Below are 24,266 nucleotides of genomic sequence, written 5' to 3' on the forward strand. Positions count from 1 at the left end.
GAACAACAAATCCTCTAGCAGAGGGAATTTTCTAGAAATAAGTTTTCCGTGTGTTGAACTGTATTCTTATTCCAGGCTTAGAGTAAATACATTAGAACTAAGTTTCTGCTTTGAGGTAATCTGGAACCATTATGGGGCTCTATAGACCTAAAGGACCTAATTAATGGATCTTCCTAAATGTAATTGCTCAGTATCAGAGACGGGAAATCTTTGGCCATATATTTAAAATAATCTGACTTGTAAGTCAAGTACTAAAACATAGTACCCTCTATCTTGATGACTTTTTCAAAAGACACTATGTTGATTTCTTTAGTAGCAAAAAAGAATTGTAAGATTTTAGAGCTGGAAAGTACCATACTTCTAACTCCCTAAATGAATATATATCTGTTTATGAGTTAAAATATATTCATCATAATATAAAGTGTGCACTCTGGGTGGCAGGTTTGTAACTGCCCTCCACCCCTTCCTTCTTTATGATCTTCTAACTTATAAGAATAAGAATGTGGCTTTTACAATCAGAAAAAGGTAAAGCCAAAAACACGAGGAAGAAAAGCCTAATTCTACCCTCTCATTTTACAAATAAGAACAGTGAAATCCTATGATGTCAAAACACCTGACCAGTCATCAACCAACTAGTTAGTGGCAGAACCAGGACAGAGCTTCTGACCCTTGTGCTTTTCACTGTATCACCCCAGGGGAGGGCGTGATCCCATGGAGAGTGCTCTTTAAGATACACTTGCATTTAGGGATTCAGAGAAGAAAAGAGTCAGCAAAGGAGGCAGAATAGGAGTTTATAATCTAACTGGGGAGACAGAATGAGTTCATAAAGTAGTAAATAGTTCAAAGTAATGTGAATTATACAAGTAATAAGGATTATGAAGTTTCAGAGCAGCGAGTGATCACTGAGGATGTGGGTGGTCTAGGATTTCATCACATCAAATATGGCAAGGATAGGTGGGACATAAATAGGTGTAAAGTAGTTGATAAGAAATTACAAAAAGGGCTTGGGTGTATATAAAGGACAACAACTTGACCAGTCTGGCTGGAGAAGTGAGGGAAATATTTTTAATGGGCTTTAAAGGCCAGGCTAAACAAGTTTGGATTCCACTGTTTAGGAACGTTCTAGTCCAGTTGGCTCATATTTGCTACATTTGCTCAATCCATTCCTCCTGGCTGATATGAGCTCCCAACTCTTCACTGCCTCTTCAAGATCCAAGAACTCCTTCAAGGCAGGACCAATTTCACCTCCTCTGTGAAGCATTCCCTGACCACTCAGGGTCATAGTAATTTCTCCGTTGATCTCCAAGAATTACTGCCTGTTTATTCAAGTAATACTAAACTACCAATATGATATGTTCTTTATCTTTTTACGTGTTATCTAATTAGGTTATAATCTACTTCGAGTAGGGACCATGTCTCATATTTCTTTGTGCCACTCACTGCATCTAGTACAGTGCTTTACAAGTTGTAGGAGCTCAATAAACATTTGAAGAGTAACTCAGAACTGGAGTTATAACAAGGCAGAACTCAGGCAGATTCACGCTGATGGAGTTCAAAGACACTTTGCACCCTGGGAAATGAGCTCTGAGTACCCACGGGCCAAGTTAAGTAACACCAAATCACACAGGGAGAAAGCTATTCTTTTCTAATTAGAACTTTTCTCTTTTAATTATGGAAAGAAGTAAGTCTGAGCTTGTGGTAATATGTCTTTGACATCTCCCTTTTGAGCAGAAAGAGCATTTCTTATGCTCAGAACCTTTACAGTCAACACTATCTGGCTAGAATTTGGTGAGAGTACTTTAGCTACATGGCTGGCTTGCCAAGGTTACAGTCACTATCAAAACTTATGAGTTGAGCCAGATCACTTAAGTCTCTCCAGGTCTAGTGTTCTGTGTTTCCATGTCAAAAACTAAGTTAAATTCTTTACCTACTCACTCACCAGGCTCATTTTCCCAGCTTGCTTCCTTGTCAAAGCTGTCACTATCACTGTAGACCAGAAACTCTGGGGTCTTCTTTGAAGTTAGCTCTCTCAGTCTGCCCACTCTCTTTTCATCCCTATATGTTATATCTAGTATGTTCTATATCCTGACTCAATTCTATGGATTTTTCTTTGAAACAATTTCCAGTTTTAACCTATGCTTTTTACTCTCCCTATCATCACTTCAAGTCTACCGATTTCTCTAATTCTGGGTGTGTCACCTCCATTTACCAGCCTATAAAATTAGTGTGGCAAAAACTCCTTCCTTAAATACTGTATGTTGGTTTGAACATTGGACTGGGTCCAACCAAGACCAGAGTAAAGTTTTGTGTAAACTGCTTGGAGAATTTTCTCTGAGCTGATACAGACTTGATATCCTGATGGGATGGTAAATATATGTGTGGTTTCTCTGAGGTCTAGAAGTGGTATAAAGATTAAGTGCCTTTTCAGAAACTTGTTTAAAAAAACAGGATGGGGAAGGATGATTAATTGGCATCCTGGAAAAATCAAGTAGAATGTATTTTTACCAATAATTCAGAGATTACAACTTTCAAATTCCTAACGCTTCAGGTTCACATATATTGTGAGCTTTATGAAGAACTTTAAATCCCAACAAGAAACCTAAATTTTTAAAAATGAGAGAATGTTATATTTGAAAATCATGTGTGATATGCCTAAGTATAATTTATTAACTGAATGTTTTATAGTCATTGGTCCAATAAATCTAAGATTTTGGTAATGATTAAAAATTTGATTAACTGATTAAAATTACTAATATATACTAATTTGTATCCATTTTATGCTTTAAATCTTCATTTCAGTTTTGGAGATATCAGCTGTATTAAAGTCCTTAGTGCCATTATTACCCTGATACCAAAACCAGACAAAGGCATCACAAGACAACTATAAACCAATGTCCCTTATGAATATAGATGCAAAAATCTTCAACAAAATAGTAACAAACTGAATCCAGCAACATATAAAAAGAATATAAACCATGACCAGGTAAGATTTATCTCAAGAACACAAGGATGATTTAACATACGAAAATCAATTAACGTACTACTCCATATTAATAAAGGACAAAAACCATGTTATCTCCATAGATCAGAAAAGGCATCTGATAAAATCCATCACCCTTTCATGATTAAAAATTCTGAACAAACTAAGAATAGGAGGAAAATTCTTCAACATGACAAAGGGCATCAACGAAAAACTCAGAACTAACATTATACTTAATGGTAAAAGGCTGAATGCTTTCTCTGCAAGATAGAGAACAAGACAAGGATGACCACTCTCACCATTTCCATTCAGTATCATACTAGAGGTTCTGGTCAGGACAATTAGGCAAGAAAAAGAATAAGCATTCAGATTGGAAAGGAAGAAAACTATTTTTATCTGCAGATTACATCATCTTGTATGTAGAAAATCCTAAGGAATCTACCAAAAAAACTATTAGAACTAAGAAATAAATTCAGCAAAGTTGCAGGATATAAGATCAATATACAAAAAGTAGTTGTATCTATGTATACTAGCTATTAATATTCTGAAAATGAAATTGAGAAAACAATTTAATTTAAAATAACATCAAGAGAATGAATAACTTGGGTATAAATTTAACAAATGTGCAAATCTGTACCCCCAAAACTAAAAACACTTTTGGAAGAAACTGAAGAAGATCTAAATAAATGGAACATCTCCTGTTTATAAACTGGAAGACTTAACATTGGTAAGATAGTGACATTCCCCAAATTGATTCATAAAGAAAAAAAATCCGGGGGCCGGCCTGGTGGTACAGTGGTTAAGTTCGCACATTCCGCTTCTCAGTGGCCTGGGGTTTGCAGGTTCGGATCCCAGGTGCGGACATGGCACTGCTTGGCACACCATGCTGTGGTAGGCATCCCACATGTAAAGTTGAGGAAGATGGGCACGGATGTTAGCTCAGGGCCAGGCTTCCTCAGCAAAAAGAAAAAAAGAGGAATGGCAGTAGTTAGCTCAGGGCTAATCTTCCTCAAAAAAAAAGAAAGAAAGAAAGAAAGAAATCCTATCAAAATGCCAGCTGGCTTCTTTGTAGAAATTGACAAGATCATCAAGGGATCCTGGATAGCCAAAACAACCTTGAGAAAGAACAAAGTTGGAGGGCTCACATTTCTCAATATCAAAACTTGATGCAAAGCAACAATAATCAAGACAGTGTGGTACTGGCATAAAGATGGATATATATCTATCAATGGAATAGAATCGAGAGCCCAGGCAGACAACCCATATATTTACAGTCAATTTTTTGACAAGGGTGTCAATATCGGGGAAAGAACAGGCTTTTCAACAAATGGTGCTATAACAACTGGATATCCACATGCAAAAGAATGAAGTTGCATATCTACCTTATACTATATACAAAGATTAACTCATGAGTCAGAGACCTAAAGGTAAGAGCTAAAACTGTAAAATTCTTAGAAGAAAACATAGGACTAAATCCTTATGACCAAGAAACATGAGAAAGAATAGATAAACTGGATTATATAAAAATTTAAAACTTTTGTGCCACAAATGTTACCATCAAGAAAGTGACAGACAACTCTTAGAATGAGAGAAAATACTTGCGAATCATATATTGATAAGGTACTGTTATCCAGAATATATAAAGAATTCTTACAACTCAACAATAAAAAGACAAACCAGTTCAAAGATGGGCACAGGACTTGAATAGCGTTTCTCTAAAGATGCTATTCAAGTGGCCAATAAGCACATGAAAAAGATACCCAACATCACCACCATCAAAGAAATGCAAATCAAAACCACAATGAAAAAGCACTTCACACCCACTAGGATGGCTGTTATCAAAATACAGACAATGACAAGTGTTGGTGAGGATGTGGAGAAAGTGGAACCCTCATACTTCGCTGGTGGAATATAAAATGGCATAGCTGTTGTGGAAAAGAGTTCGGTAGTTCCTCAAAATGTTAAACATAGAGTTATCACATGATGCAGCATGTATACTCCTTGGTATATATGCAACAGAATTAAAAAACATATGTCCACATAAAAACTTGTGAATAAATGTTCACAGCAGCATTATTCATAGTAGCCAAAAAGTGGAAATCACTCACACGTCCATCAACTGATGAAGCAGGTATATGTATACAAAGGAATATTATTTGGCCACAAAAGGAATGAAATACTTAGATATGCTGTACAACATGGAACCTTGAAAACATTATGTTAAGTGAAAGCAGCTAATCACAAAAGATCACACACTGTATGATTCTATTTATATGAAATGTCCAGAATAGGCAAACCTACAGTAGAGACAGAAGGTAGATCAGTTGCCTTAGGCTGGGAGGCGGTGGGCAGGGTAATGGGGAGTGACTGCTAATGGGTACAGGATTTCTTTTTGGATTAATGAAAATGTTCTAAAATTAGTTTGTGATGATGGTTGCACAACCCTGTGAACTTACTAGAAACTACTGAACTGTGTATTTTAAATGGATGGATTATATCTCAATAAAGCTGTTAAAAAGAATCCGCACTATGTGAGGATTAGCATGTTAAGAAAGTACTATGCCCACTTAGGGCTATGCATTTAATTTTTTCCCTTAGACATTATATTAGTAATACATTCTTCAAAATGTAATTTTAGGGGCCAGACCGGTGGCACAGCGGTTAGGTGTGTACGTTCCGCTTCTTGGTGGTCCAGGGTTCGCCGGTTCAGATCCCGGGTGTGGACATGGCACCGCTTGGCATGCCATGCTGTGGTAGGCGTACCACATATAAAGTAGAAGAAGATGGGCACGGATGTTAGCTCAGGGCCAGTCTTCCTCAGCAAAAAGAGGAGCACTGGCAGTAGTTAGCTCAGAGCTAATCTTCCTCAAAAAAAAAAAAGATAAAAAATGATAATTTTATTTATCACTGTGATAATTTATTCACACTTGTGCTTACTTCCTGATTATAAGAAGTAGAAATTTCTAGATATGGACATGAAGACATCTTTAAACATTCTGCTAGTCACCTTTTCTGGATCATGGACAATTTGGACACGTACTGCATATAGTTAGAAAAAAAAAAACTTCCTTGTCCTGAGTGTGACTTTTTTCAAGCTTAGCGTCAGTGATAATAATCTGAATGGCTACATTGAGGAATTTTCAGTTTTAGACATCATAGGCAGGTATTCACAGATCTGTGTAAAAAATAATAAATGAGAAAGTTCTCTAAGAATCAACAGAATCTAATCAGATGTGAAACTAAAGACAGGAATTATGTATAGAATGAACACTGATAACTACATCTCCTGTAGATTCTAAATAACGCCCAACTCCACACCACAAAGGACTGACTGCCAGCACTTTTCATCTAGTAACCACATCACTCTCATTTATATGGTGTTTTCTAGTCACAACTCCCAGAGGAACCAACTGGTTTAACTTTATTTAGCTTAAGTCACTTAAATTAAGTGACTTTTCATTTTAAGCTTGTTAATCATGACCTCACAGCCACATAAACGTTAGAAAGTAATTTCAGTGAATTTAAATCAGATCAGTTTTTCCTTAAAAACTGGGGCTCTGTATACATGTGTCTATATTGTATACACACACACACTCCTCCATCCAAGCAAGTGGTGCGTCTTAATGATTTAAACACCTCTAACCCTTACATTCCACTCAGTGTTTAATTCCTTTGTTATATACCACAATAAATGCTGTTAAAATATGTCAGCCAGTGGTTTAACCTTCGGCGATAAACTTTCCTTACAATATTTTCAAGTAATGCTACAAACACCATAACCACATCTCAAAAAGTACTGGTGGAGTAGTGGAAAGAGACAAGCTTGGGAGCCATAGAGAACCCGAGTTCAAATCTTGACTCAATCACAAGTGACTGAAACTCTACAGGTCTTGGTTTCCTGTCTGTGCAATGGAGATATTAATAAATATTTTCTTGTGCTCTTGTGAAGATTTAAAGTAATAATAAAGAGAATTTAGTACAAGGTCTGTCATCAGATACTGAATAAATGGTAGCTCTTACTCTTATTATTTCATTGAGGTTAGCATTTGTGATATCTTTTCAGCTGCACAAAAAACAGATCTGAAGTGAACTCCTTTGTCGTTTTCTGCAAACCAGTACTATAACTCAGGTTGTTTCTTAAGTGCTCTAATTTTTTCAGTAAAACAGAAAATAATTTCCTCCAAATCCTACAAAATGATCTGCCATTTGCCTGTCTATTTAGTGCAAGTCTCAGTAATAATCTATTACTGACAGGTATTTTTTTGGGAAACCCGAGATAATAAAGCCACCTATATTTGTAAGTTATCACCAATTACTCTCCCAAGCAGCCTAATTCTAAAATTCAGTTATTTCAGAACCACTCAAATAGCATCTCTAGTTACATACCCACATTTCAAGGTTTACTTTAAAGACATGTTTTTCCATGATTCTGAAAGATTTTGTAGCACTATTTATGAAAAGGAATTTGAATGCTTTGAGTTTCCAGAGGTGTTAATTTGCATCCAAGAGCCAGAGGGAAAACTTGCTACAAAAAAACCTCTAAATGATTAAATGAACTGGCTCATTTGAAACATTTGTCATATAAACAAAAATATTTACATAAGTGTATTTACAATAGTTTCACCTCATTAGAAATCAGCATTCCACATTTTCTACGGGTTTAACTTTTAGAAATTGACTTCATATTTTTCTTCTGCCTCTTTAAAAAATAAGTTAAGGGGCTGCCATGTGGCAGAGTGGTTAAGTTCACACGCTCCACTTCAGTGGCCCAGGGTTTCACCGGGTTGGATCCTGGGCTGGATCCTGGGCTGGACCCAGCACCTGCTCATCAGGCCATGCTGAGGCAGTGTCCCACATAGCAGAACCAGAAGGACCTATAACTAGATACACAACTATGTACTGGGGGGCTTTGGAGAGAAAATGACAGAAACAACAACAAAAAAGAAGACTGGCAGCAGATGTTAGCTCAGGTGCCAATCTTTAAGAAAAAAAAGAAATTAAGTTATTTGTGATGAGGGCTACTTACTAGTAGAGGCAATAGAAGGCACCCAATTAAAAATATGCAGATAATAAATATATGTTACTCAAAAATCTTGGGAAGGCACTATACAAGGTCTGCAAAGACAAGCAATTAATGACAATTTCAGGAAATATACCTTTATTATCTACCTGTGTAACATTCAAAAAGACAGGATGACAAAAGCTATAGCACAAACAACTTATAAAAGCTCAACTGCATTATTTCAGCTTCAATTCTCTTCCCTAAAAGAATAAGGAGAGAAATTTTCTGGTAACAGAGAAAATTTCACAAGGGAGGGTCAAGTCTGCTGATTTATCACGCTCTCAATGAAGCCTATCCTGACCACCCTATTTATCATTTTGCAACTGCACCCCCTGCCAATCCCTCTTCCTGTGCTCAACCCTCCCTCACCCATGGCTCTCAACATTTTCTAACTTAATTAGAATAATGTTTATTTTTCATTCTGCCTCCAGCACCCACACACTAAAATGTGGGCTCCACAAGGGCAGGGATTTTGTTTTGCACTCGGATGTAGCCTGAATGCCCACAATTGTCTGACAAATGGTAGGTGCGCAATAAATAATCACTGAATGAGTAAACAAACAGAGAAGAGCAACAAGCATATTAGTGTGCCACTTAAAAGAATAATTCTCCAGATCAGATTGAGAACATTCCTGAATAACAGTTAAACACCCCACCACTTCAGATTACTCAGCTCACATTTCCCTTAAAGACCCTACCTGCCTGAGTGCGTTCCTATGGCCACCACTGTGCCACTTGGATGAAAATCTGCACAGTGTCCTGGTTCCTAGAAGAGAGACAGACAGCTGTTGGGGAGTACACGAGAAAGTCTCCCTAGATCTATGGGAATAGTGGCAAAAACATATTTGAAAATAACGTGTTTCATACAAACATGGAATTCCAATCAACTTTATTATAACCAATGGGAAACACCACATGGACATGAGAGGAAAAGGAATTTCAGAGCAGGAAGGGGATATGCTGGCAGAGTGGTGAGGGGAAAGGACAACCAGCTCGTGGCTAGGCAGTGGAACAATAATAAGGATACTAACAAACATTTGTACAGTTCTTCAGAGTCTGCAAAGAACGTGCATACATTTTTTTGGGCTAGAAAAGGTGGATATCTGGGTGGAGTAGGGAGAAAATACAGTAAGAGACCAACTCAAAAAGAGGACAGTAGAGTCTGTTAGTGAGCAGCACTTACTGAAACCAACTGCACCACCACCAGAGGCCCAAACATTTCCCTAACAATTGATGCTCCATAAATATGTGAAATCTTTTTTGATTTTTACTACTAAAACTGACAGAAAAATTGAGAGTTTGCCCTGCTACCTTGCTTCTTTAGAGTGGGTTCATATTATACTTGTGACTAAACAGTCTCCCCTCCCCGCACCCTCTTTACTAAACTATGTAAATACACTTGGTTTTAACCAATGCTCAGTCCTTTTTCCTTTGCTACTCCCAACTGCCAGTTTAAGGAGTTTCTGTGGGGAGATTATAATCACATTTTGCTTTACTTACATCTACAAGCCTTGTCCATTCCAGCCTGTGTTCCACTGAGTTCCACATGCACACCTGTCTGTCCTGAGCACATGTCAGGAGCAAATCTTTGAAAGGATGTGTGGCAAGACCCCAAAGCTCATCTGTATGACCCTGAAAATAAAATACAACCATTTTTCTAAGAAACAAAGAGTCTCATCAAGAATATTCAGTTAAGGGGGCTGGCCCTGTGGCCTAGTGGTTAAGTTTGGTGCGCTCTGCTTTGCCAGCCTGGGTTCGGTTCCTGGATGTGAACCTACACCACTCTTCGGTGCCATGCTGTGGTGGTGCCCCACAGACAAAACAGAGGAAGACTGGCACAGATGTTAACTCAGGGTGAATCTTCTTCAAGCAAAAAGAGGAAGATTTGCAACAGATATTAGCTCAGGGTGAATCTTCATTAGAAAAAAAAAAAAATTCAGTTAATGGTGAAAACTATATAGCTTAAGGGCCAGCCCCAGTGGCCTAGTGGTTACACTCAGCCCATTCTGCCTCAGCAGCCTGGATTTGGTTCCCAGGCATGGACCTACACTACCCTGTTAGTGGCCACGTTGTGCTGGTGGCCCACATACTGAAAAATAGAGGAAGACTGGCATGGATGTTAGCTCATGGCCAATCTCCCTCAGCAAAACAAACCATATTGCTTACCTGTACTTCTATTTGGAAGCCATCATTAAATGTTCCTCGTAAAATAAAATTTCGTGATGTTCCTACTAAAAATTGATCTCCTTTTCCCTCTGCTACAGCTCTGATTGTTCCATACTGATCAGGAACCTAAAAAACAAATTTGTAAAGTCACCATACACATACTAACATACATTAATTACTACCTGAAAATTGCATTTATAGCTGTAAGTGATTACGGGGTAATAAACAACAGAACTCCAAATTTGAAAGTAATACGGTAATCCTACGCTAATAACAATTTATTTGTTCAGATAATTACATTTTATGACACACAAGTGATAATGAATTATTATCAACATTCTTTGCTTCAGGCAATTTTAAATCTATATTTTATGATTTCAAGAGTTAAGGGCTAGGAGTAGGGGAAAAAGGAATGAGTTCTATTAGATCACGTGAAGAATGTAGTCTGGTTTTGTTATTTACTAGCTATGTTATTTTGGGTAAGTCATTCAGCCTAAGACAAATGTCTTTATCTGTAACTTGGGGATAATACTACTACATGCCCTTCCTACTACTGATTATTATAAGGATCAAAATGTAAGAATAGTACATGGGAAATTTCCTTGCAACTAAAAAGCAATATATTGTAAAGTGTTAAGTGCCATTAAGAGGACTCCTTGGAAGATCAATCTTACTTAATGCACTACATGGTATACTCTCAGTGAATGTTATATTAATAATTTAATAAGCCCAAACAATGACTCTTTCTGAAATAATGCTGTTCTTTCTTATGAAGTAGGATCCAAAATGACTCCTAAAAGCACAAAGAACTGAATTTTAAAAGTAACCTAAATTTGTTAGAAATGGCAAAAGGAAGAATGAACTAGATGGTGTAGGTTTTGATTACAAAGGATATCAGTTTTATCTGTGAAGAAAATAAATGGTAAAAGAAGTGGCATTTCCACTATGAACTTAAGGATGTAATAAAGCCACTCTTTCTTATCTATCTTCCTGGAAATAAAACCCAAGAGCAGTACTATCAGGATCCTCTTTTTTAGAGAAGATTTTGTCTGGAGAGCATGTTATGTGTAGAAAACAGTGAACATAAATTCTAAATTTAAGTCACCAAGAAATAGAAGCAATATTAAACTCCATGAGATTTGCCCTTGTTTTGAGAATCATTGATCTAAAATACTATTCGTAATCATTTCACTTCCTGACACCTCAATTCAATCAGCAAACTTTCACTGAGCACATTACACCTGTCAGGTTTTATGGATACACTTGATTCATGCCACGAAGCAGACATGTACATAGATCATTAGCAATATTAAGCCCACTGTTTAAAAGATTATTTTCAATTTTTAAAATTAAACTGGTCATTTTGTATACCTTGGATTTTGATACAGTATTTGATGAATGTTTGTTGAATTTTAAGTTTGCATGGCTTTATTTTTGGATCACTAAGAAATAATCTCAGAAGTAAACAAGGAAGTTAATTACTCTCCCCAATCTTTTTTTATTCTTTCAAATAATTTTGTTTAACGAAGGTCCTTTTTTCCTTGAGGGAATGAAATGAGAAGAACGTGCACCAATTTCCCAGAAAAGTATGTTATCTTAATGTGGGACAAACGACATGAGTTTAGAGGGTTTAATACTTTTAAATTTTTATGGTGCATTTCCATCCTTACCTCTATTTCTCTTTCAGGATTCAGATCATGATCCCACAGAATTACTTTTCTGTCTTTCCCTCCTCCAGTTAATAACATCCCATTTCTCATCTGACAAAGTGTGAACACACTGCCATCATGAGCTTTGATTTGTTTGCTGATCTGATAAACACCTAATATGACAAGGGAAAAATAAAAATACTAGTGATAACATTTTCCATCAGACTTTAGTGTCTTTTGGAAGAAAACTTTAGCAGAACCGTAGAGTGAATAATCAAAAGTTCCTATGACTCAACAAGCAAAAACCTATTTTCAGCAAGTCTTCTGCAAGGCTAATACAATCCTTCGCATTTATGTCAATATTTAGTTACTCTGAAAATATTTCAAAATAGATTCTTACAAAAAAGCAAGCTAAAGTAGTGATAATTCCACAGACAACAGAGGATACATTAGCCTCAGAACTTCACCAGCTCTTAATAATCATCTTTTTTTTTTTTTTTTAAAGATTTTATTTTTTCCTTTTTATCCCCAAAGCCCCCCGATACATAGTTGTGTATTCTTCGTTGTGGGTTCTTCCAGTTGTGGCATGTGGGACGCCGCCTCAGCGTGGTCTGACGAGCAGTGCCATGTCCGCGCCCAGGATTCGAACTAACGAAACACTGGGCCGCCTGCAGCGGAGCGCGCAAACTCAACCACTCGGCCACGGGGCCAGCCCCTCTTAATAATCATCTTATATGGTATTTAGGGCAGGTATTACTCTTCTGATTTTAGAGCTGAGGACACAGAGGTATGGAAGTGGCTTAACCAGCACCACACAGTTAGCTAGTTACAAAGCTGTGATTAGAACTCAAGCCTCTTCACTCCATGTTCAAGTTTGCAAAAAAGCCTTCATTTGCTGCTGAGTAACAGTCATAACATTTAACAACCACTTTGACCTGGAGGCCTTCTCCTCTGCCAAGGATTACTGCCTTTATTTGCTGAGATATGAGGGACTGGGGAAGGTAGTGGGGCAGAAGTGGACACTGGCAGCTTGGAGCAGTGGCTTTTGACCAACCAGAGACATATTTTAGTATTTTAAAAACTGGTCTGGCTATACCCAATGTGATGGCTGAATGACAAAACAGCTTTCTTGTATGCTCAGAGCACTTCACAAGTACCCAGGAAGGGACAAGGCAGGTACATAAAAAATAATTTTAAGTAAAGTCCATGTGCAGATTAAAAGAAAAAAAGGAAGACATATATATATATATATAAAGAATCAGATCCTCTTTCTTACGAGTGAGAATAAGATTTTAGTACTCAAACCTTTTTCTTTGGTATTCATTATGCCTTACTCAAAGAAGCTCTTTATCTGGCTAGTGAGGCTGGCAGACAAGAGTAAAACTTTCTGGAACATGATATCTTGCAGAGTTAGTTACCAGGTTCAAAATGGGAAGGTAGAACCTTGTTTAAATATGGCCAAAGTCAGTCAATAAATAGACCTTAGATCCCTTGGAAAAATGAAAAATATTACAAGTTTAAAAATAATTCAGTGGAGGAAATGGGTGAATGAGTTCAAAAGGTACAAACTCTCAGTTATAACATAAATAAGTCGTCGGAATTTAATGCACAGCATGGTGACTATAATTAACAATACCGTATTGTATATCTGAAAGTTGCAAAGATAGTAGATCTTACAAATTCTCATCACAAGAGAAAAATTTGTAACTATGTGAAGTGATAGATGTTAACTAAACTTACTGTGGTAATCATTTTGCAATATATACATATATCAAATCATTATACTATACACCTTAAACTCACACAATATTAGATGTCAATTATAGCTCAATAAAACTGGAAGAAAACTGTTCATTTTCTAAAATGATTCATTAACTGATGAATGGATTAAAAAAATGTGGTATATCTACAGCATGGAATATTATTCAGCCATAAAAAGGAATGAGGTACGGATACAGGCTGCAACATGGATGAACTCTGAAAACATTAAGGTTCGAGTGAAAAAAATCAGTCACAGAAGACCACATATTGTATAATTCCATTTATATGAAATGTCCAAAACAGGTAAATCCATAAAAACCAAAAGCAGACAAATGGTTGCTAGAGGCTGAGGGGAAGGAGGACTGGGAAGTGACTGCTAAATGGGCAGTGTTTCTTTTTGGGGTGTTGAAAACGTTCTGAAGTTAGATAGCGGTGATGGTTGCACAACTCTGTGAATCTACTAAAAACCACTGACTTGTACATTTTAAAAGGGTGAATCTTATGGTATGTGAATTATATCTCAATAAAGTTGTTATTGAGATTGTTCATTTTTACTCATCTTTCTATTTGAGCTGCCATTATATTTCAAAAATTAACTAAAATTTACAGGGTTTTGGTATCCTAAAAAAAATTATGCTAACGTTGACTCTAAAAATTACTCACTGTGAGGGTGCTAGTGGCACAAATGCTTAAGATGGGTATATTTGGCAACGAGAAAGGAAAGCGCTTGCCCAATTCAGCAGAGATGGGAGCAGAACTCCAACAAACTTGCTATTCAGGTCAACTGCCTCAGCTCACATCAACATTCATCACCTAAAAATATTTCAAACATTGAACAACGTAATTGTGTCCAGTAGGATAGCAAGCCATTATCTATTACGGCTTTGATGTGACCAAGAGAGAAAGGGCATTTGAGAGATGTGAATTTTCTGGGGGGAACTGTTGGCTTTATTTGGGTACTTTAAAAAAAAAAGAAGCAAAGGGCTTATTTCCTCTAGCATGGTTAAATTAACAAGAATAGCTTGAAAGTACCATGTAAAAAATTACAAAAAACAGAGGTGTGGAGTTTCACAGATTTCAGTCAGAATGCAGGAAAATGAAATATAGTTTTTCTATCTTTAATTTCAGTCTACCATACTTCTAAACAGGACAAACACCTTGTTAAACATTTTAAGATCTTCCTAGAGTGATGGAATGTTAGAAAACAGAAAGTAAAACTGAAGAACAAATGCTTCATCAAGAATAAAAATATTCTAGGGCCGAGTGGTTAAGTGTGCACGTTCTGCTTTGACGGCCCAGGGTTTCACCGGTTCGGATCCCGGGTGTGGACACAGCACCGCTCATCAAGCCACACTGAGGCGGCGTCCCACATGCCACAACTAGAAAGACCCACAACTAAAAATACACAAATATGTAGCAGGGGGCTTTGGGGAGAAAAACGAAAAATAAAATCTTCAAAAAAAAATAAAAATAGTCTATTATAGTGGTCAACTCTGTGACATTCCCACTCTCGACCTCCCACCAGGAAAGTTATCTCCTGAGGAGGACCTAGCACTAATTTAGGTAAAAAAATTTCTGTGCTTCAAATTTAAACAAATTACCAAAGCTCCCTTTAGATAGTATTTACCTATAAAACAAATTTATAGTCAAAGATTTCCTTCTCATGGGCCTGTATTTCGACATCCCAATTTAAGCCAAATAATGTTTGAAATACCTGCCATGAAAAATAATTATCCTTGAATTTAAAACTTACTGTACTTCCAGGAATAATCATGGCCAAGTACTATCCAAGCTTAATTGCAAATCTCCCCCTTTCTTCTCATCTCTAACAGAAACAAAGTTTCCATAAAAAGCAAGTTTACCTTGACTGCCAAATAAAGATCATTTGGAAGGCTTTCTGTGCCTGTTTAACCATAGACTCAAATGTCAGGGAGACTCTGAAACTTACATTATATTCTTAGCAACTGGGAAAATGGGCCCTTGTTGATTATTTGGAGAGCAGGTATAAAATGGTGGTGTTTCTTAGTTTCTTAAAGGAACTTGACAAAGATTTAAGAATAACATTTTAATGGGGGGTGCTGCAGATACTCTCAACTTCCCCTCCCTCACTTAAAAAATTACGAACTATTTCATATAAAAGATTTTGAACTGTTTCATATGTGAAGGAAGTAACAAATACCTTGTACCCACACAAGAAACAGAAAATACTGAAACAACCTAAGTGTCTACCGACAAATGAATGGATAAAGAAAATGTGGTGTATATATACAATGGATTAAAAAAAAGGAAATCCTGACATTTGTTAAAAACATGGATGGACCTAGAGGGCATAATGCTAAGTGAAACAGACAGAGAAAGACAAATACTGCATGATCTCACTTACATGTGAAATCTAAAATATATGAACTCATACATACAGAACAGACTGGTGGTTGCTCGAGGCAGAGAGGGGTAGGGAAATGGGTAAAGGTGGTGAAAAGGTACAAACTTCCAGTTACAAGATAAGTAAGATCTGGGGATTTAATGCGCAGCATGGTGACTATAGCTAACAATGCTGTATTGTATATTTGAAAGTTGCTAAGAGAGTAGATCTTAAAAGTTCTCATCACAAGAAAAAAATATAAGTATGTGAGCTGTGGTAATCATTTTGCAATGTATACATATATCAAATGATTATGTTGTACACCTTAAACGGTACAATATGTCAATTATAGCTCAATAAAACTGAGGGAAAAAAAGAAATTGAAAATACTAATTACTTTGAAGATTCCTGTGAATTTACATTTAAGGTAAAGAAAAAATGGTTTGTAAGCAAGAATAAAATATATAGAGTGCTTATGAGGCATAAAATCCAGTTTTGGTTTGTCTATTTACCAGACTAAAAGGAAGCTACAAAGTTTTACTTCTGCCATCCAAAAAATGTCCCTTTATCAGACATGACATCACAGTATACTCAAATTTTGGTTGATAAGACTGCCACAGGTGCAGAAATGTCATATTAGGGAATATGCAAACTGGATCAACCTAGTAAAATTTTTGGCAAGAATTTAAAAATGGAAACTTTGAGCATCTGCCCTGATCTGGACTTACACATTTCACAGCACTCACCAAATCCTTCCCAGCCATATTTATAGAACTGAAAACCCCAAACATAAAGGAAGAAACAAAATTCTTGGCAAGTTTGCCCATAATAGGGTCAGTCGTGTAGCCGAGTACAACACAGGCCATTCCATGTGCCCAGCAGTTTACAAGACTAGATTTCCTCTTTCCTGTTCATGCACTGGCAGATTTTCTTTGCACAAAGGCTAAGCTGCAAGTTTTTCAGACAAAAACCAAAATAAAAACCACCTCTGAACCTCTCTGTGCCTGCCACCTCAACACACATTAAGGCTAATGAAGGGTACATTCCTACCCAGACCGCTCAGTGTCAGAGGATAACACGTCAACCATTTAAATCACTGTTTGAGACACAATGCTATTCCCTGGCATTTCTGATACTGAACAAACGTACCCAGGAAAAAGAAAAGAGAGCTAAGAGGGAAAGGTAGTTGATAATACTGTTGGCCTAATTTTCTTTTTTCTTAAGAATCCTCAACCCACTGCCATCCTTCTCATATGCAAATTCTGAACCTAAACTGAATGAAAGGGGCTAGGAATACATGGCCAATGACTGAGATCAGGGTCATTGGATACAACTTAAGGATTATCCTTTTTAACTTCTGAATATGTCTAATTCAATTCAACTGTCAAACTTAGAAATTCAGATGAATGGATATGGAAAACACTAATCTAGTATATTGCCTAAAAAATATAGTATGAAAATCTTCACAATCACAAGACATTTACAATACAAATTCCACATTTCAGTGAAAATTGTGCTTTCATCAACAACACTCATCTTTTATTCCAACACTGACACCCAAAGGTAAGATTAAAGTCATTTCCTTAATAAAATATTTAACAAACAATTTTCAAACAGCTTGTACCAAATGCCAGACATTGTGTTAGAAAGTCTATGAGAAAAGACAGGCATATAAACTGGCTCTTTCCTTCTGAGCTGGGGACCAAGGATTCTCTTTTTTCATAAGCCACTTGTGGTGATTCCCATGGTCCAACGCACACTCCAGAGAGACAAAGGGAAGGAGTTGTTTCAGTGTGTTTGAGGTGAGGCAGATAAATAAGAAACCAGGGCGGGGCCGGCCCGGTGGCACAAAGGTTAAGTTCGCACATTCCGCTTCTCGGCGGTCTGGGGTTCGCTGGTTTGGGTCCCGGGGGTGGACATGGCACCGCTTGGCAAAAGCCATGCTGTGGTAGGCATCCCACGTATACAGTGGAAGAAGATGGGCATGGATGTTAGCTCAGGGCCAGTCTTCCTCAGCAAAAAGAGGAGGATTGGCAGTAGTTAGCTCAGGGCTAATCTTCCTCAAAAAAACAAACCAGGGCATGCTGCTCTGCCAATCCTCAGGAGAACTCTCAGGAATCCCAGATCGGTTCCCTAGCACCTCCTTTCTCTCTATTTTTTTTTTTGGTGGAACTCAGAGACTGATTGGTCTAGCTAGTTTTCTTTCTACTGCTACCACCTGTTGCTGCTAATAGTCTCTCTCTGCCCCCAAGGCACTGATTTTAGAACAAGGTCACTAATTTTTCTCTCATAACCTTCTACTTTGAAGGAAGTACATGGTTTGGACACTTGTTCAGTTTTATTGTTCTTACACAGTAAGGAAAAACGGGGTTTTAAAGAGGCTATTTTCAATATCCTTCCTCTAATTTTTTCATCTACCATAGAAAAGCACAAAGTAGACCTATATATTTGGGTACAAATGGGACTTAAGAATAAAATATATCTGTATGTCTGAGGAAACTCAATTTAAGGTAAAGCTGAGTGAATGCCAAGGCCCACTATTGGGGCTGGGAAGAGGGGCTGTAGTGAGAAAAAGAAGGGGATTGAACTATGAGCTTATTCTTTTTCTCTCCCCTCTCCCATTTTATCACATGGCCACACATACTGCCCTCACAGATACCTCCAGACCCAGCCCAGGGGAGAGGGAAGCCTGTAGTCTGTTGCTATGTTGGAAAAAAAGAGAAGAGACAGGTAGGAAATGTGCCACAAATGTAGTAATTGGGGCTTTCTATATTACAAATAACTATGTTAATCAACAACTGTTAAAAAAAAAAAAAGGTCCTTGGAAACATGCTTTTGTAAGTTGATAATTTTAATCACTAATTGTTTAGAAAATGATACCTCTAAATTTACATGTCTTTGGTTTTAATATTCATTTATTATAATATATCCAACATCCATAGTCAAGTCAAAGTTTTCAGCTGGATTCCAATTTCAACTAGTAAGAATTCTGAAGTAATGGAGTCTGATTATGTGTTTTATTATATTACTGTTGTTCTTATATTATCCATTAAAAATAAAAACTTCACTACAATTTTTTTTTCCTCCTTCTTTTCCCCAAAGCCCCCAACTCCAGTACATAGTTGTATATTCTAGTTAGGTCCTTCTGGTTGTGCAATACAAGTTTTTAAACAGCTGCTTTTACTGAGACCAATGTCATCCTGCATGACCCTGACAACTTACCCACAAAAGATCTCTCTCAGCCTCCTAAAGTTCCAGTCTCAGAATAAAATTTAGGCTATTGCTCTTTTCAAGGATAATCTCTGCTCTTATGCCCAATTCAGCTATTCTCATCTCTCTCTCTAAGATTTTTAATCTCTCCCTTTCCCTCGGTAATTCCCATTTTACTTAGGTTTTAGGCAACCTTAAAAAGACCCGGCTGACTTTAGTAACTGTTTACTTTCCATTTTCAACTTGGATTCTCAAAATTCTCCATTTTGGAACTGGCCAATCTATACTTAGCTTTTCCAGGGCCTTAATGTTCTACTGAAACTGGAAACTACTAATGGTCTTTCCTTGGTTCTTAGTCTTCTTGACCTCCCTATGGCAGATATTCCTGGAAACTCTCTCCTCTTTGGTTTAGGGGCGCTAAAGAAAGAGTTCTTTCTTTTTAAATCTCATGTCTGCAAGCCTAGTAGGCTCTTTTCTGGTCATCTAACTGTGAGATAAAGGACCCTTGGCCTCACAGCTCTTCTCTCTTCCATCGTGAGCGCAACCAGTTTTAAAGATTCTTGTGGATAAATCAGAAAATCTGTATCTTTAATCCCTACCTGAATTTTCAATGGCTTAGTTTAACAGTTTAAACTGGTAAGAGGAATTACAAAACACTACTATTTTCCTTCAAGTTTGCTATCGCTTGTTTCTATTTACACTTTTACATGACGAATTTATTCACACTATCCTGAATGCCTCACATTCATATCAATCCTTCTGCCTTTGCCTGAACTGTTTCTCTAAACTGGGATCAAGGTTCCATATCTTTTTTTTTTTTTTTTAAAGATTTTATTTTTTCCTTTTTCTCCCCAAAGCCCCCCGTACATAGTTGTATATTCTTCGTTGTAGGTCCTTCTAGTTGTGGCACGTGGGACGCTGCCTCAGCGTGGTCTGATGAGCAGTGCCATGTCTGCGCCCAGGATTCGAACCAACGAAACACTGGGCCGCCTGCAGCAGAGCGCGCGGACTTAACCACTCGGCCATGGGGCCAGCCCCAGGTTCCATATCTTTTATAGTCTTATATATTCATTATGGCTTAGCTTAAATACCATTTCTTCTGTGAAGGCTTCACAACACTGAAGATTAGGATGATTTCTCTCTTAATCTTCATAATGTTTAAATTAACATATATGTACGTCATCTCTTTCCAATTACTTTGCATTAACCTCTTAGAAGGGAAGGTTCAGTATAGTCAAATGAGGGTTATGTATGCTTAATAAATAGCTGGGTAAACAATTTAATTTCAAAAGATCATCATGAAGAACCTTAAAAACAACAGGTACGTTGGTGCTCATATTGTTCCACTGCAGCTCTCTCTTTCCTGGTCTGGGTAAGAGGTGACTGCAATAGCAGTATGTGCAAATTAAAAGGAATGACTTAAATCTGAGAATACTGTACCTTTAGGCCCCTTCCCAGGTGTGGGTTCTACAGTAGTTTTGCTCCATATAAGTATGACTCCACCTGAGTCTCCAGTAAGAACATCTCCATTCCCCAAGAATGCTAAACACTGCACAAATTTTGGTTTTTCATATTTCTACAATGAAACAATGAGAATTTTCAGTTTTCCCTTTGGCATGATGATTTTTTGCTTACTTAACATTGAAAAATTAGAGTTTTATAATAAATTTAAAACATTCCAATCCTTACCCCAAAAATTCCCTGTTTTCTTGTTAGTGAATTGCCACTCCAGGTCCAGAATAAAACATGAGATTTACCACACGTTATTATGATATTTGCATCTGTTGGATGGAACTCCACAGCCAAAACAACTTCATTTGTTGTCTGTGGAAAGAGAAATAAAGCTTTAGATATATGTATATCCTTATCTCCATCAAGTACCTATTACAGCTACTGACAGAAATACTTTTGAAGAAATGTCTTTTCTTCCAAGATCGATTTTTCTGAGAAAATTTAATAAGAGGTTTTTAGAATAATGATTTAAATTTGATGTCCTTATACTATTATATTATCTTTTATTCTATTTATATATAATAACTGCACCAGGAAGACACTTATATGAATTACAGTTTTAGCTTACTTTACTTTCTTACATTCAGGGAAAAGCACACTAAAACTACCAAATGCAAGAGCAAGGTACATTCTGTCTTAAAGACATTGCCATTTTGATAAAAAAAAAAAAAGTCTTATCCTTCTTTGCACTATAAGTATTGAGTGTCCATTCAAGAAAATATTACTGGTTTAGAGAATTGTCCTCAGGCTGAAGGCTCAAAAAGCAGATATAGAATGGTCACTACTGACTCCTATAGAAAGGAAAAAACAAAGAGCTCTTATGCTCTTTCCTCAAAAAACCCTCAAAAAGACTGGAGTTAGGTTACAAACAACTAGAGTGAAAAAGGAAGAAAACAGGCATGAAAGTCACAAAAAGAATTACAAGTACAGTCTTTTCACTAAAATTACTGAACTGAGGTTATTTTAAAAACACTATATTTCTGTATGTTTAATAAATCATAATTGAATTTTTACTAAGTTGATGTTTTGTGGTAAAAGCACCTACTCAAATTTAACAGTAAGGTGAAATATAGATGCTCGTAAAGCTGTTTATTGTTAGCTGTTGTTTATCTGTATGGTGATTATTAATATCCATTTTTTTTAACTTAGCAAAGAACTTCATATGTGTATGGAAGCATTTCCTCATTGCAAACCAACATGGTAAGGATGGTTATCTTATGAACAAAGTGAGTTAAAGACAATACATTTTATATTCTTCTATTAATTAAACGACACGGAAGAATTTACCTAAATTTTCCCATGGCTCCAACATTTCTGAAAATTTTACATTTTTACTACTAACCTTTGGGCTCGAGGATGTTGTATAGACACATAAATAAAACCCAAAGAATGAAATCTAATCTGAATACTTTTTCCCCTCAACTAGAAAGGAAAAGGACAGCATCTTTTCCCGTTATGTAATTCTCCACATGATTAGTATGGAATTGTATATACCTTGCAGGTCTCAGTAAATTTTAAAAATAATGCGTTAGTAACAAAGCAAAAACTAGTCATCTCTCTTCCAGGATGATGATGTCTTTTAAAAATTGAATGAACAGTCTTCAGTTTTCACTTGAACAAAATCAAAACTACTTAACAGTTGAATCTTATGCCAAACTGATTAATCAAGGTTTAATATTTGTAACTATAAATATTCCCAGTATACAAAAACCCATGGTGCTAGTGATAAGATATTCAAGACATAACCTGAAGTAACCTATGACATTAAATCACCTTGGGTATGAGTGTAGCCTTATAGGATATTTTAACTTTCTATTGATGTACATACTATATACACAGAAAAGTACACAAATCCTGAGTATATAATTCAATAAATTTTCACAAATTGAACACATCGCTGTACACCATCTGTACAGAGCAAGAAAGAGAACATTACTAACATCCTAGAAACACCTCAGATCCCTTTTCTAGTCACTGTCTCCTCCCCCTGCTCAAGTAACCATGATCCTCATTTGTAGCAGCATAGATTATCTGTCTGTTTTACTTAAATGGAATCATACAGAATGTACTCCTTTGTGCCTGGCTTATTTTATCAACATTCAATTGTGAGATCTTCTTCATGCTGGTACATATACTGTAATTTGTTCATTCTAACTGCTGTATAGTATTCCTTTGTATGGAATGACTACATTATTGATTTATCCATTCTCCTACTGATGGGCATTTGAGTAGTTTTCCTTTTTTTGCTACCATTATTTTTGATTACTTGTCTTTTGGTTAACACGTATATAATTCTGTTGGGTTTATACTGCAGAGTGAAACAGGATGGGTCAAAGGGTATGCATATGCATATATTCAACTTTAGCAGGTAAGGTCAAAAGGTTTTCAAAATGGCTACACCAATTCATATGCCCAGCAGCAGTGTATGAGAGTTCCAGTTACTTTACATCCTCATTGACCTTCATATTTTTGTCTATTCTTACCCCTTCATATATTCAGCTTGTAACTGCTATAACAATCATGGTGGGATTTGACCATGTGAACATACAGATCAATATGCAAAGAAGTAACATCTTTTCAACAGTGTCTGGTCCATAATTATAGTATATTCCTCCACTTATTTAGGTTTTAATTTCTGTCAATAAGATTTTAAAGTTGCCTTTCTAAATTTTAAACAGATAAATTAACAAGCTATGTATCACCTCTCCAAATCCTTGTGACCTACAAGCAAAATTAGTGCTCATCTACAGCAGAACAGAATAAAGTCAACATACAACGAGAAGCGAAGAGGAAAGACAGAGATCAGTGACCTAATCCCTGAATCAAGTCAATCCTGAGGCGAAATTCTCCTCTGACCGATACCAGAGGTTTTCTTCTCCTCCCTAAACATTAATCAATAAATTCTCTTTAAGTTAGCTTTAGTGTTTTGCAGTCATTTGCACTGGAAAGAATTGTAATACAGATATTTGGGATACAGAGTTTAGAGAACTTGCTGACTGACTGGGTGTGAGAAGCGAGGGAAAAGGAGTCATGAATGATGCCCAAGTTTCTAGCCTGGGCACCCAGGTGGAATGTGGTGTATTCACTGAGATGCAAAATTGACTAGGGGCTAAGGAAGATGACTAGTCTAGATTTGGATAGGTTGGTCTTGACTTGCGGGATAGGACATTCAAATAAAGATGCCTGGCAGGCAATAAGAAATATAGGTTTAAACCTGTGAGACATATCTGGACTGGAGTTAACTGATGTGGGACACAGCAGAGGGTAAGTAAGGCCATGGGAGTGGTATAAGATATCAGTGGAGGATATGGGATATAACTCTGAGGAACAATAACATTTAAGGTCCTGGAAAGGAGATCAAGGAGTGGCCAGTAACCACTTCATAAGGCTTCATCTGGTAGTCTTTACTACAAATGATCAAAATTCACATATTTCACTTTGGTATAACTTCCCTATGTTTCAATGTTAAATTACTCTGAATAATGGCTGAAAAGACAATCCATATCTTCATTTCTGTTTCTTAAAGTTTGAGGTTTCCTAATACGTTATGGTCCTTTCAAATAT

At 36.8% G+C, this 24,266-nt stretch overlaps 1 protein-coding gene and 1 long non-coding RNA gene across 15 annotated transcripts in view; one reads left to right on the forward strand and one right to left on the reverse strand.

Annotated features, from left to right (window-relative positions):
• EML4 (EMAP like 4) overlaps nucleotides 1–24,266 on the reverse strand; it is a 157,701-nt gene that overhangs the window by 21,556 nt on the left and 111,879 nt on the right. For all 14 annotated transcript variants that reach the window (XM_070236395.1, XM_070236394.1, XM_070236393.1 and 11 more), the window contains 6 exons: nucleotides 20,880–21,014; nucleotides 20,631–20,766; nucleotides 11,879–12,030; nucleotides 10,209–10,334; nucleotides 9,543–9,674; nucleotides 8,741–8,808 (listed from right to left, as the gene is read on the reverse strand). In XM_070236395.1, the coding sequence (XP_070092496.1) occupies nucleotides 8,741–8,808; nucleotides 9,543–9,674; nucleotides 10,209–10,334; nucleotides 11,879–12,030; nucleotides 20,631–20,766; nucleotides 20,880–21,014 (749 nt within the window). The remainder of the gene's footprint in view (nucleotides 1–8,740; nucleotides 8,809–9,542; nucleotides 9,675–10,208; nucleotides 10,335–11,878; nucleotides 12,031–20,630; nucleotides 20,767–20,879; nucleotides 21,015–24,266) is intronic.
• On the forward strand, nucleotides 20,082–23,615 carry LOC138917875 (uncharacterized). The gene is made up of 3 exons (XR_011426471.1): nucleotides 20,082–20,230; nucleotides 21,852–21,902; nucleotides 23,381–23,615. It is a non-coding gene; the product is annotated as an uncharacterized lncRNA (long non-coding RNA).

Source organism: Equus caballus, chromosome 15, assembly GCF_041296265.1.
Source record: "Equus caballus isolate H_3958 breed thoroughbred chromosome 15, TB-T2T, whole genome shotgun sequence".
Lineage (NCBI taxonomy): Eukaryota > Metazoa > Chordata > Mammalia > Perissodactyla > Equidae > Equus > Equus caballus.